General features: G+C 41.7%; 1 protein-coding gene and 1 long non-coding RNA gene across 2 annotated transcripts in view; one reads left to right on the top strand and one right to left on the bottom strand.

The window, feature by feature from the left end:
- Positions 1–1,515: 1,515 nt before the first annotated feature.
- Positions 1,516–3,719, bottom strand: LOC134086934 (uncharacterized). Its single transcript, XR_009939785.1, has 4 exons — positions 3,483–3,719; positions 2,699–2,790; positions 2,077–2,244; positions 1,516–1,645 (listed from the first exon to the last, which is right to left on the bottom strand). It is a non-coding gene; the product is annotated as an uncharacterized LOC134086934 (long non-coding RNA).
- Positions 3,720–5,417: 1,698 nt separating this feature from the next.
- The window catches only part of LOC134087961 (helicase ARIP4-like), a 50,520-nt gene continuing 42,178 nt past the window's right edge, over positions 5,418–13,759 (top strand). The window contains exons 1-2 of the mRNA XM_062541829.1: positions 5,418–5,544; positions 13,182–13,333. Of these exons, the coding sequence (XP_062397813.1) occupies positions 13,207–13,333 (127 nt within the window). The 5' untranslated portion in view covers positions 5,418–5,544; positions 13,182–13,206. The remainder of the gene's footprint in view (positions 5,545–13,181; positions 13,334–13,759) is intronic.

Here is a 13,759-nt window from a genome sequence, read left to right as displayed (position 1 = left end):
GAAGTGGTAGGGCTAGGGGTAAAAACATACCCCTATGAATTGGGACACCACTTGGTTTCGGTTACATCATCATACACCGTCGGGAGTTAGCTTCTACGTCATCAGAAGCGCCAAAACAACAAACTTCGAAGATGCCGGCTGCAAGCAGGCTGATTGCGTTTATCCTTTTTTTGCGATTGTCTGCCAAGTCACAGAAATCAAGCTTGACGAAGAGGTTTGCGACGCCTGCGACTGCTGGTGGATGTTTATGGTATGTATGTAATGATTTTTTTTTTCAAACATCGTTAGTATACATTTAACGTTAACTGAACTAACCAAAACAGTAAGGTCAGCTGAGCTGTACACGCTCCAATTACATGCACTTGTTATTTTAAATGATATGACATGTTATATGGGAACCCGGTACATATCTGTGACTATAACTAATATTTGCTAATGAAGGTTGGCTATATGTTAAGGATTTAAGCAACTCGTAAAGCACTGTAACCGTGTTCTGTGCCGTAGGCTATCCAAGATGTAACGTTAACATAATTGCACAACTGTGATTGAATTAAGCAGTAAGGCACTCGCGTCCGTAGTTTACGCTGATTTTTTAAAACAGCTATAGGATACTGTAGGCCTGAAACACCCCTTGCTGTTCTAAAATAACTGTAAAATTCGTTGAACACAATGATGCACTGCAGCGAACAGTTATCTAACGTTAGCCTATCTAACGTTAATAGCACACGATATCAATGCACCATAGCATAGTCAGTGATGTGGTAGTCTAGTTAGCTGTAGTGGGTATACTGTGATGTAGTAGTTAGCTGTAGTGGGTATGCTGTGATCAACCCAAAATGTTAATACGTATCCTTGGCTATTTGAAGTAGGTATAAGCAACTTGTTATGGTGATGGTATCACACAGACTACACCACTGCTAGTCACTATGATCTTTGTGCAGAGGGAAGCGAGATGTTAACTGTAGTAGCCACTATGTGCTTTGTGGGGAAGGGTAGAAAAACTGTTTAAAGTAGTTTGAAGAGGCATTTTTGTCCAAACTCAGTCCATTAATGGTGTGTAATGGTTCTCTTTTGCAGACTGGTGCTCCAGCTAGAAGATACTGTGCCATCAAGTTTCAGGAAATGTTCAAGCACCATGAGCATATGTATAGTGTGTATTGTTATATTTCTTTAGATGTTATCTGTATATAGGTCTGTTCACAATAAATAGTTTTATACACAGTGACAGTGCATAGTGTTCTGTATCTGTTTCAGTCTTTACTGTTTTGAATGTCATTGATGTTCAGAAACACTGTCTTTTAACCAAATTCTCTCTTTATTGCCCAATACAATTAACATAATGGGCAAACACATAAAAACAATCTACAGTATATGCAACAGAACCATTACCACAAGAACTTGACTTAAATGTCACACATGTACAGTATAATAAAAGGAACAGAACTGTACATACTGTACAAAAGGAATTGAACTGTACTAAAATCAAAGTAACTGTGCGAATAGCAAAGTTCCGCTTCTGCTCCTTGTTGGACTCCTCAGTGAGGAAATCCAGGATGGTGTTGATTTTTTTCATGGCTGCAGAGGTGCAGGGTGCTGAAGGGCTGGTTACAGAGGTGCAGGGTGGGGATGAGGGCTCAACAATTTCCTAATGGAACAAGATGAATGTTGATTAATGTGATGTTTTTGGTTGTGTCACATGTAGACTGTGTGTGTGATATTTATACACAAACACACAGTCATGGCTGTGTTGACACCCCTTAGGATTAGTTGTTTTTTGAGCAAAACTCTTACACTTACACTTTTGAAGGGTTTTGTTTATTAAATAATTAAGCCAGGCTATTTTCAATAGCTCAACGCAACTAACACATCAATTGATTTCCCCAAATTCAACACACATCAAAACATGTGTGAGTTTTGCTCAGAAACCAACCAATAAGGGGTGGCAACACTTTTAGCCATGACTGTGTGTGTGTGTGTGTATGAGAGACAGTAAGAGAGACTGCTCATTGCAATAAGAACATGTTCACATTATGCGACTAAAAAAAATCCAGACCACTCAATACACTCATTACATACCATGAGGATTGACGTGGGATCCGCAGAAAAAGATGCCACAACAGGAGGGTCGAGTGAAGGCCTGGCACCCAACAACACATCATGCACGTCCTCAAAGAACTGCCAGGTTGCAGCGGTCACTTCCCCCCCGTCTGTAGGACCTGGCCCAGTTTTGGGTGTTCGCAGTTCCTGGAAGGGCACACAACACACAAAACTAAATAATGCCTACATATACTATATGCATTTACTGCCTTGGATTTAGAAGATCTAGCTCTTCCATCCAACCTCATTTCTTTCACCAGTGTCCTGGATAATAACCAACAACAATGAACAGGAATGAATTACACACGATTACAATAATGCTAATACAATAATTAATTGCATTAAGCTGCCATAAAAAGGTAGAAAAATGGGCATGTGAGTGGGGTTTTCATTTGTCTGTGGAGAAGACTCAATTTGTTTTTCAAAGAAAAAGGTAAATCCCACACTAGAACAAAAGCTATATAACCAGTCTTTAAAGCAAGTCAGTGTTATTAGGTACCTGGGAGTGTGGTTTAATGTCAAGTTAACATTTAAGGAACACATTCAGAAAATAGTTGATACATGTAAGAAGGGCATCAACGTTTTGAAATGTATAACTCACTCATTGTTGCTTAGCAGCATATTTGGACCTCAAAAACGTATGGCCATGTTCTGCCCGAAAATGAATCAGCCTCCTGGTTTCCTCCGGTGTCCCTGTATAATACAGAACAATACATGTAAAACATGTGTCGTTGTGTCCAAAAGCAAGTAGTGTCATTCACTGATATCAAGATATGATATGAATTCGCGGCTGTTAGCCGTACATGCATGCTTATCTAGTCCGAGGAATGCGGGGCTGTTTGTGTTTAGGTTACCAGATGAACTAGCGATTTTTAAAAAAGTTTCAGTTAAGAACATGGCTATACATAGATGTATACGAAGATGTATAGAGCACAAATCAAGACTGTCGTAATTTTTTTATCAATTATTTAAGCCGAAAATAAAGTAACAGCCACCAGAAAACACTAGGCTAGGTGCATATCGATATCACCAGCATTAACGTTAGCTCTAGATAACGTTAGATAACCGTGTTCGGTGCAGTGCCCATATGTAACATCATTGTGTACAACGAAGTTTATAGTAATTGTAGAACAGCAAGGGGGTTTTTAGGCCTAAAATACCCTGTAGCTGTTTTAAAGTCAGCGTAAACTACGGACTCGAGTGACCTAATTCAATCACAACCTGTCAAACAACTAGCGATAGCTGTTAGCTACTGTCAAACTAGCGATTTAAATTAAAGTTTCAATTAAGAACATGGTTGCAAATATAGATGTATATGATTGTATACAGCACAAAACAAGACTGTCGTTATTTTTTTATCTGTTATTTAAACAGAAAATACTTACATTTGTGGGACTCCCTCGATGTTTTGGCCGCCATTGTTGCCGGTTTCGCCGTGTGTTTTGCGTTCCCCTTGGTTTCAAGTGAGCCCGCGAACTAGCTTGGTTTTAAGGGGTATCTAACCCTTAACCTTACCCCTCCCCCTCGATCAAAATGAGAATTGAGATGGCCCTTGATCTCACATGAACGCGCAACACCAAGGGGAAGGGGTAAGACAAAGGGGTAAGATAGAGTATTGGGATTCAGCCTTACAAACACACAAACATGTATACACACAAGGCAAGGCCATAGCCATGTAAATTGAATAAAACCTAATACAAATTTATTGTTTACCCATGCAAACTACACGATGTACAACTAGTATGTTTTACACAGAGAGATAAAACACACTCAGTTTAAAAACTAATATTGTTTTGTCCGCCCAGTGGTCATCTGAAGTTTTTTTTTTAACAGGGTGCTATAATGTTGGATGAATGCGTCATACCAAGTGTTCATATTCTTAATGTGAGCTATACCACCTAGTGGATGTTTTTAGTTGCTGCAAGAATAGAAATGTGGAAGACAGGCACTGTGATAGAAGCATTAGCTCCTTTCAACCACTCATCACATTGCAAACATTGCAATCATGGGATCCACCATGAATCATTCTATTCTTCTATTAGTTCTATTTGTTCTATACCAACATTTGGTGTGTGTGTGTGTGTGTGTGTGTGTCTGTGTGTGTGTGTGTGTGTGTGTGTGTGTGTGTGTGTGTGTGTGTGTGTGTGTGTGTGCGTGTGTGTGTCTCTCTCTCTCTCTCTCTTTGTGTGTGTGTTTGCGCAGGTGCGTGTGTGCGTGCGTGTATATGTGTGTGTGCGTATGTGAGGCAAATCTCCTACAGATGTACCTTTGAGTCGTTAAATCTGTTTTCAAGTGTGAATGCTCATGCCTCTCCACAATTCTGTAGCCTTGTTCTCTACCCGAGAGCCCTCCAATTAGTTTCAGTCATCAGTAAAGCCTATTCTTTCATAGTTGGTCTGTGCTCAGTTCTTGGCATTTTAGTAATATAATGTTCTTTGAAGGGTAACATTTAAATGAGTTTTGATGAGTAGCCTACAACATTATGGAAAAAGCAACATAACCCTTCCCTACAATAAAAACAGCAATAAATAGGCGTAATAGAGGAAACATTCATTAATTTGCATCTACAATCTACATATCAAATGGCAGAAGCTTGAGAAGAACGTTTTGAAACATATAAGGTAGGAAAAACATTTATCTTTTTAAACTACATGACAGTGCCCGTTGCATGGAAGGAGCATTTGACAGAGCCGTCCTCTTTGTAATGTGCTTTGCTTTCCAACAGAGGGCGCTGTATCCATAGAAGAAGCCTAGTGAGACAGGCTACGGCTACAGAGTGATTTTTGTGAATGAATGGGAATGCAGACATGATTGCAGCCGACACAACTCGACTTAATTCTCGCTCAGCTGCCAAAACATTTAGTTAATGTAACTCTTTAACAGATCAGGCGCCTTTGTGATTTAGACTAGCCTATATTCATGGTGGTTTTGTTCAATAAGGGAATAGACAGAACTGATAAGGTAGCCCTCTTTCTGACTCCTAGGCAAACTAATGGTGAAAACAGCCTATATTTTTAAATCACCAAGCCACAAAGTCCAAGTCTGTCACATCAAATTCAATGACTTCAGGGGACTAACAAGAAGCCTACACTATGGGGGAAATTTAGGCCTTAATTGAAGGAAATTAGAGAGGATCTTAACGTGAATAAAATCAAAAGTGTGTGTTTATATAGGCTATATTTATTTATAGAATTAAAATTCTAAATCCCAAAATTCCTAACATTTCACATGAGTGTCAGTGGTTCCGATTACCTTTAACACCTTTGTTTTGACATTGTGAGGGTTGTGTTCGTTAGTTACCCGGAACTCTCGTGTTGGTTTTGTATTCCTGGAGGGGACCGCTATCGCCCTTGCTCTCCCTGAAACTGATGAAAGAAACCAAACATCGTTTACGAAACTGAATGTTGTAACAGTGTAATAGAAGATCTGTGTCAGCAATTGAACCGGGTAAGATAGCCTTCATTTTGTGCACAATTGCAAGTGTAGAGATGCACTGTCTGACTCTGGTAGGGTGCATTTATGTTTCAACTGGTCAATGTGTCAGCTGTGGACAATAGACGCTAACGTTAGCAGTGCACCGATAAGACAGCCGGTGAGCTGCTTACAGCGCTTGATATCATGTTATGAAACATTTTCTCTGGAAGAGAATTGCTTCCTACTTCAGGCGAGGTAATGTTAGCATTATGCACAATGAAAACGGAAAACACATCACGCGCAAACACTAAGTTCTGGATTTAGAAAGAGCTATGTTTTTTGTGTAAGTGAAATGAAATGAAGATTCCCCTCCCGCGAGTAGGAAGTTGTGTTATTTAACATGAGGGTTGTTTTGGCTAACAACATGCTAATTGGGTTTGTCTTTTTTCTTCATGGTCTTTGAATAAATTCCCCAAAGCGTGTGTCCTTGCTGCAAAGCATATTGTATTAAACCATTGATTGACTTCAGTTGATAAGGCATGGCCCAAAGTAAAGTTTATATAACTAACCTGAAGTTAAAGGGAAGATGGGGCAACGAGGCACGAGGTAAGCTAAGATACCCCATTTGTTGTTCCTGCATGATGGATGGCGCCTAGCGAAATGTAATTTATAGAATGCCAGTAATGTTATCTATTCTGGCATTTCATTTGGTCAGAACTGCAAAATAACATTACCCACATTGAGCTCTCAGAGTTTGATTGTCTTTTAACCCAATTATTTCACTTAAAATGTCTCTTTCTGAAAAGATTTGTTTTTCAAGAATAGTGCGCATTTTCTCTTGTTGTGGGAATCTTCCACCACCTGTCAGCCCACCTGCATATGCCATACCAGATGGAAGCAGAAAGGGTAACATTTTTAACAAGTTCAGACAGAGTACACTGGTGGGCAGTCTTGCATCTATCTCATTTTTTTATATTGGGTATTTAACGTGTTGGTGTGTATGAGTGCATAATGTTGGTCATACTTTGTGGAGTGACCATGTGCTTGATCTATGCTTTCATTGGAAGGCCATGAACAGTTTACAGCTGTCCATGGAGAAGATCAAGCTGTCAGGTCGCAGTGATTTAGGAAAGTTATGCATGGAAGGCTTATGGGGACATTCTTTACCTGTAAACCTGTTATTCTCTCCCATTTTGGTATCTGGTCTTTTGTTCAGTTGTAAGACAGTCACTGTCTTCAGTGCATCCCATGTGAGGCAGCCATCTAGTGAATAAGGCCAAAGGTACCGTGAGTAGTCATCGTCAACTAGCTTATTCAGTCTTAACCACCTTGTCTATTGTATTGGCACTCCCTACTTTATCTTAAATAATGATAGATGTTTGTTGACACTGTAGAATAGCTTTTTTGATCATTGGTATTCAATAGCTGGCGGTAAAATGAAACTATTTAATACAGATTTGAGAAAATACAATCTTATTGTGTCAAGTTATCATCATAATATTTGAGAATTACGTTTTAGTATTCATGAGATGTAGCACCTCAACCTTACCATTTCACTTGTCTGCAACTTCCACTCCACTAACTTTCCTGTCACTTGACAAAACTATAGTTGATGGTGCATACCTAGGCTAGGAGTGGGTGTTGTGCAGTAGTTCGGTCATATTTTTATGACTCAACTCGAAAGTTGTTTTTTTCTGTTGAGAAGGTAAATACAGGGGGAGTGATGTCTCCATCTTTTGTGTCAGAAAACTCCCCCAAATTTGAGTCTGGGCTTGGGGAAGGAATGTTTGCTGCAAAAGACTCCTTTTTGCTTTTGACTGCTTTTTTCTCTCTCTCTCTGTTTCTGTGTCTGTCTTTCTTTCTTTCTCTCTTCCTCTCTCTGTCTGCTCCGTCTGTTCACAAACACAAAATCTCGCAAATTGCTGTTTTCGTTGAACGTCTCTGCCTGCTTTCTTATTAACTGTTGCTCACTTGCCTCATGAGTGGCAGTGGTATAACTTCATCCACATGCTTTGTTGATGTTCAGTTTCACTTATGCATATTGTCTGGTTATATTGGTCTCATGCTGGCATATTGGTCTCATATTGGCTTCAGTAATGTAGTGATTTGTGTGACTTTAACATTAACATCTAAAGACCAATGTGTGGTCTGACTGCAACTGCAACTGACTGCAACCCTGACTGACCGGCTTGGATACAAGAACCTGTGTTTAGTATTTCAAAGATAATTGTTTTGACTTGTTCTGTAGGTTGTTTTTCATTTCAAAATGATCTTGTTTTTTTGTCCACTCCTTCCTAAAAGCAGTCAGAACTAAAAGCAGTTTGAACAGCCCCACATAAAAAAAAAAACCCCTTTATGCATGACCTGTTACATTAACAAGGGATTTAACACTAGCCTCTCTGCTCTTCCCTGTTCCTCTCTGACCCCCCCCCCCCCCCCCCTACACACACACACACACACACCTCCTGTGTCTGTGTCCATGTCCATGAATTTCACTGACATCGTGACGCCCCAGGTTTTTTGACTGTTGGAAACTTAAGATCTTAGGGGAATATCTCTGTAAGGCTGCTCAGAAAGCTCCATGAGCTTGGCTTGGCTGACTGAGGCTAGCGGGGATTCTTCTCTACATTAGCAGCATATGCCTACAAATGTGTTTTGTGTTGAGGGGTGTGTGTGTGTGTGTGGGGGGGGGGGGGGGGGGGGCGTACTCTTGCTCAAACCTACTACAAGCCATTTACTCAAAACGAGGTGAAGTGTAGAAGTGTGTGTGTCCGTGTCAGTGTGTGCGTATGTTTTACATTGTATTGAATATTGAGTGTAGTCTTGACTGTCTGTACATTACATAACAGAATCACCTTTATTTGGGTGTCCATTTTCTGTGTGTGTGTTTTTGTGTGTGATATAACAGTAACGTCTGTGTCTGCACAGGGTGAGCATTGTTTCCTCTAAGCCCTGACAGTAACTCTTCTCAACCTTACCATTTCCCCTAGAAGTTTGCCTCCACTTAAAGACACACCTAGTAACTTGACACCTTCTCCACAAGTCCCACGCATGCCCTCAGCGACCTGGTGCACTCCGTGAACCCTCCGCCCCGGTGACCCCATCGCTGACCCAGATAGCGTCATGAAACCCCTCCCCAACGTGGCTGCCGTGCCGAGTTGGTGAACATCAGCGCAGCAGCACTGAGGTGGAAGACTGAGGGGGGATTGTATAGTATGAAGGTCACAGGCTCACAACTGGCAAGGAATTGGCCGGCCATGACTGTGAGGTGGGTGGGGATTAGGTTCTCAAATAGCCTTGTCTCGAGGTTAGCGCTGTTTACAGAATCAGGTTGAGGTTGTCAAGAAAGAGCTTCGGGACTTAAAATAGCCTCGTTAGAAAAGCCTTGTTTGAGTACACGCTGTGTTTTATCAAGCATCATGCAGTTGTATGCGTCATGAAAATTGTCTGTGAGAAATATCTAAGAGCTTTGTATAATTCATTCAGTTTAGTCAGACAGCGCCCTTAAAAGGTTTGCAAAAGAGGGCACTAGAGAGAACGGAACTGGAACTTCTTTTGGGACTTGGTTCTAAAGAGATTATTCATGTTCTACCTGTCAGCAGGTCCTAGGCTTGTTTAAGAAAGCTTCAGTTTGGCCATAGTGTATAGCAACACTGTGATTTTGTCAAGAGCTATGTTCAGTAAATTGTATTTAAACATTATGGACCCTAATTGGCTAATGTAAAGTTTGCCATTTTGCCAATGAGTAAAGGTATCTCGTACATGAACTAAAGCTATTGTGTGGTTTGTTGGAGCATTATGTGCATGGTAGTACATTTGTGGTGCGTTAATTTATTCAAAATAATGCTGTCAGCTTGTGTGTAGCTTAGGAGCCAGCACTTGTGTCTGAAAATACACCATACCGTCAGGATTAAACCACTCTTTAGTGGGCAGAGCTGGAATTGAATAAATTAATAGTCAACAATGTTTTTCATATTTGAGATGAGTGACAAAAGTACTGTAATGACTGCATTTAAATGAATTACATAAGCCAGAATAAATGGATGTCTGTCCACATGGAAGATCTGAAGCATCCCACAATAAAGCACCCCTGTCCTTTCATGTGGTCTCCCGCTTGCCTGCCTAAAAGCCAAGGCAGGTGATTGCTTGAACATCACACGGTGGCCTTCAAACTTGGCCTTTCATTTTACATGGGTTTATGTGATTCATGTGCAAATTGTATTTTCCATGAATTTACTTTTCTGATTTCACCCATCTTATATATCATGCTCGATTGTGACCCTGGCACAGGATGTTCTCTTTTCGTATGGTTTTGTATAGGCTGACGTTATCCACATTGTGTGCAGCTGCGCATATAGGACCCAATTTGCAAGTTGGAGGATAAATTGCCATCCATAACTGTCATGGAGAGGCTCGGCAGATGATATATGTGCTTCTTTGCAGAGACCTCTATATTTGGTGTTGAATGTGTGTGTGTGTGTGTGTGTGTGTGTGTGTGTGTGTGTGTGTGTGTGTGTGTGTGTGTGTGTGTGTGTGTGTGTGTGTGTGTGTGTGTGTGTGTGTGTGTGTGTGTGTGTGTGTGTGTGTGTGTGTGTGTGTGTGTGTGTGTGTGTGTGTGCGTGTGTGTTTGGCATGTTGATAGATGCCATGCATATATCTTGTATAACTTTACTGGTACTGTAAGTAATGGAAGCATTAGCCAGGCCTTATGTAAGCTGGTCTTATGCAAGCTGCTGTCTTGCGTTTCACCACTCTCCTTATTATTTTTCGGTCTTTTTTTTTTCATCGTTTTCTTTTTTTAGCAGATGAAAGGCCGTCTTTAAGTCCGTCTCTCCTCCCCTCCCTTTTCTTTTCCTCTTTTTTGTTTTCCCTCCCACCGGTGAGCCACTCCTCATAGGCTAAGTGGAATTTTGGTCAGGTGCCTCAGAATCAAGGTTTTCACCTTTGCTCTCTCCAATGACATCGAGATATTTGCACATACACAGCCACACACAACAGCGAACAGATGAAGCCAGACTCCTGCTGAAGGCACGAGACATCGCAGTCAGGTCAGGTGATGCTCAAGCCAACAGCTCATCCAGGGCTAACCTGAAAAGGGGCATCAAAAAGGCCAAGCACGACCACAAGCTAAGAATCGAGGATCACTTCAAGAGCAACGCTGACCCCGGACACATGTGGCAAGGCATCACAGATTGCAAAATGACTAAGGCTATCCCCCCCTGTGACCGACACCTCCTTGCCAGATGAGGAGCCGCCTTTGTAGGGACAACAAGGAGGTGGCCATCAAGGTTGTGCTCTCTGCAGATTACCAGCCCCTCACGCTCTCCACTACTGAAGTGTGACTGGCACTGATCAGGAGTAATGCGGGTAAGGCTCTGATGGTATCCCCAGACGTGTACTCAGGGGCCTGTGCAGTGCAGCTGACTGTAGTTGGGACTGACATAACATTTTTAATCTGTCAAGCAGCTGGCCCGGCATGCTTTAAAACCACCTCCATCGTACCGGTGGCAAAGTACTTCACGGCAACAAGCCTTAATGCCTTCTGTCCAGTTGCCACCACCCACATTATCATAAAGTGCTTCGGGAGGCTGCTCTTGACCCACCTGATGACCTTCCGTCAGAACAGGAGCACGGAGGTTGCCATCTCTACAGCAGTTCACTCACTTAGGGGCAGCCGTGGTGTACTGGTTAGCGCATCGGGCTTGTAACCAAAGGGTCCACCACGGCTGAAGTGCCCTTGAGCAAGGCACCTAACCCCTCACTGCTCCCCGAGCGCCGCTGGTTGGGCAGGCAGCTCACTGCTCTGGGTTAGTGTGTGATTCACCTCACTGTGTGTTCACTGTGTGCTGTGTGTTCACTAATTCGGTTAAATTGGGTTAAATGCAGAGAACTGAATTTCCCTCACGGGATCAAAAAAGGATATATTCTTTTCTGGAGACCTTCCGTCAGAACAGGAGCACGGAGGTTGTCATCTCTACAGCAGTTCACTCTGCCCTGCCCCACCATGACAATAGCAACACTTATGTGAGAATGCCGTCCACTGACTTCAGTTTAGCATTCAACACCATCATCCCCTCCAAACCAATCACCGTTGGGCATTGGGCATCAATACTCTGACCCTCCCTCTGTCACTGGATTCTGGACTTCCTAACCTAAGCGGTTGAGCACTGCTCTCCCATACCCACATCCACAGCGGAAGTGCCCTTGAACAAGGCACCTAACCCCTCACTGCTCCCCGAGTGCTGCTGTATCATGGCAGCTCACTGCTTCGGGCTAGTGTGTGCTTCGTCTCACTGTGTGTCTGTTCACTGTCTGCTGTGTGTATTCACTAATTCACGGATCATGGGATAAATGCAGAGACCAAATTCCTTGTATACACGTACACAAGTATACTTGGCTGAGAACCTGATTTACTTTTTATTTTTTTACATTCTACACTCTTCCCTGTGGCTGTCACCCTACTGAACTCTAGCTCTGCATCCTGGTGTCAACCAACCAAGCAACCAACTAAGTCTCTCTTCTAAAGTCACTGCTAAGTGCTAATAATACACTTGTTTTACTGTAAACCACCTTTTGTAAACCAACTGTATGCTACTGTCTACTTGGCACTATACTGTATACTCATACTGTATCTTGTCTTGTCTATGCCCCACCTGTCTACTTTGTATATCACATTGATTTTTTGCACTTCTGTTTACTGCATTTTGTGGTCTTTGTACTTGTACTCTGCACAATTACAATAAAGTTTAATCTAATCTAATCTCATCAAACACAGACTGGTAACACTTATGTACCGGTGCAACATACTGGACATACAAGATTATATACTTAAGAATGTAAACATCTCTTAATTGCCTCAGCTGCAGTCTATGGTCCTTGTGACAGCTCTGACTGGGCAAAACTAGTGCCCATAATAGAGCAGCCTATTCTTTGTGCTACAAGTGTGAAAAGTTTTCACAGACATGTTCCCTCCTTTTTTCCCATCCTCCTTTGTCCTCATTCAGGTGTATTTTTATCTTATTTTTCACCTCTTAGGCTTGTCTGTGAAAAATAATACCTTACTGATGATAATAGTCCAAAAAGAATGTGTTTGTTGTTTTTGTTTCTTTGGGTATCTTTTGCATTCCAAAGATAATTATGATAAAACTGAAGTTGTTTGTAGTATTTTGACAGCAGTGAAAGATCTGTAAAACCAACTCTGTAGACTTACCCGTCATCTCCGTCAGGAAGCTTCTTTGTGTATGTGCCTGATTGTGTTTGAATTGAAGCCATTGCAGCATTGTTTGTTTTCCTTTCATCAGTGTTAAATCAAATTCAGCTTTCTAAAAGTGAAGCTGGTTGTCTCTCATTGTGCTTTGTTGGAGGACAGAGAGGACAAGCCTGCCTTCAGAAAGTATAATTCCTGCCATGTATTGATTCTGCCATGCACCTAAAGCAGATTACGGTATTTCGTTCCACTAATTAACTCATTTGCATTGCTGAAAAGTTGAGCTAATAAGAATGTATTGGACGACTGGAGCAAACATGTGATAGGACTTCTACTTTCTGAATCTGGGTTTTCTGTCTGTTAGAGGATGTTTTGCAGTTTGTGTGACATTGTAATAACTGAAGAATGTTTGAACATCTCCTTTTTTAGATTTTTTTTTTCAACATGTGCTTTTCTGTTTTAGGTGAAGAGGATGTTCAGGTAACATTATGGCAGCACAGGGGATCTCAAAGCAAGATCTGGAGGCTTGGGAGAACAGCAGAGAATCACTGGAGGATGCAGAATTGACGTCTGAGGAAGAGGGGAATAATGGTGATGATGAAGATGAAGCCACTGGTAAGGAGAAAAGCATGTCACTTACGCAGTAAAGCTGACACACTGTGTATAGCTGCAGACCATGCCCTACATGAGAGAGAATGTGCCAAAATTAGAACTATAATTAGCGTAACTATAGTTCAGAGATGTTGGACAACAGTTATGTAACTTAGTGTGTTTACACCAAAATCTGTAGACACGAAGCAGCCTGTCAATATGGCACTGAATCAGACGAGAAGGTGTGACTGTGACTGTGACCAACCGCACAATCCCACATGAGAAACTGTGAGCTGTGGTTTTAGTCTGGTTAACCCTTAAGTCGGGTGCTCAGCTCGACAGAGAACCGTAACCATCACACCGGTGTGACGGGAATGTTGGAAATTGAAGGTTCTAAAGAATATGGATTCCTTGAATTCAACATGGACTTTTAGAACCTTACGTTGTTGC

Source organism: Sardina pilchardus, chromosome 7 (assembly GCF_963854185.1).
Source record: "Sardina pilchardus chromosome 7, fSarPil1.1, whole genome shotgun sequence".
Classification (NCBI taxonomy): Eukaryota; Metazoa; Chordata; class Actinopteri; order Clupeiformes; family Clupeidae; genus Sardina; species Sardina pilchardus.
This window is presented reverse-complemented; position numbering and strand designations above follow the sequence as displayed.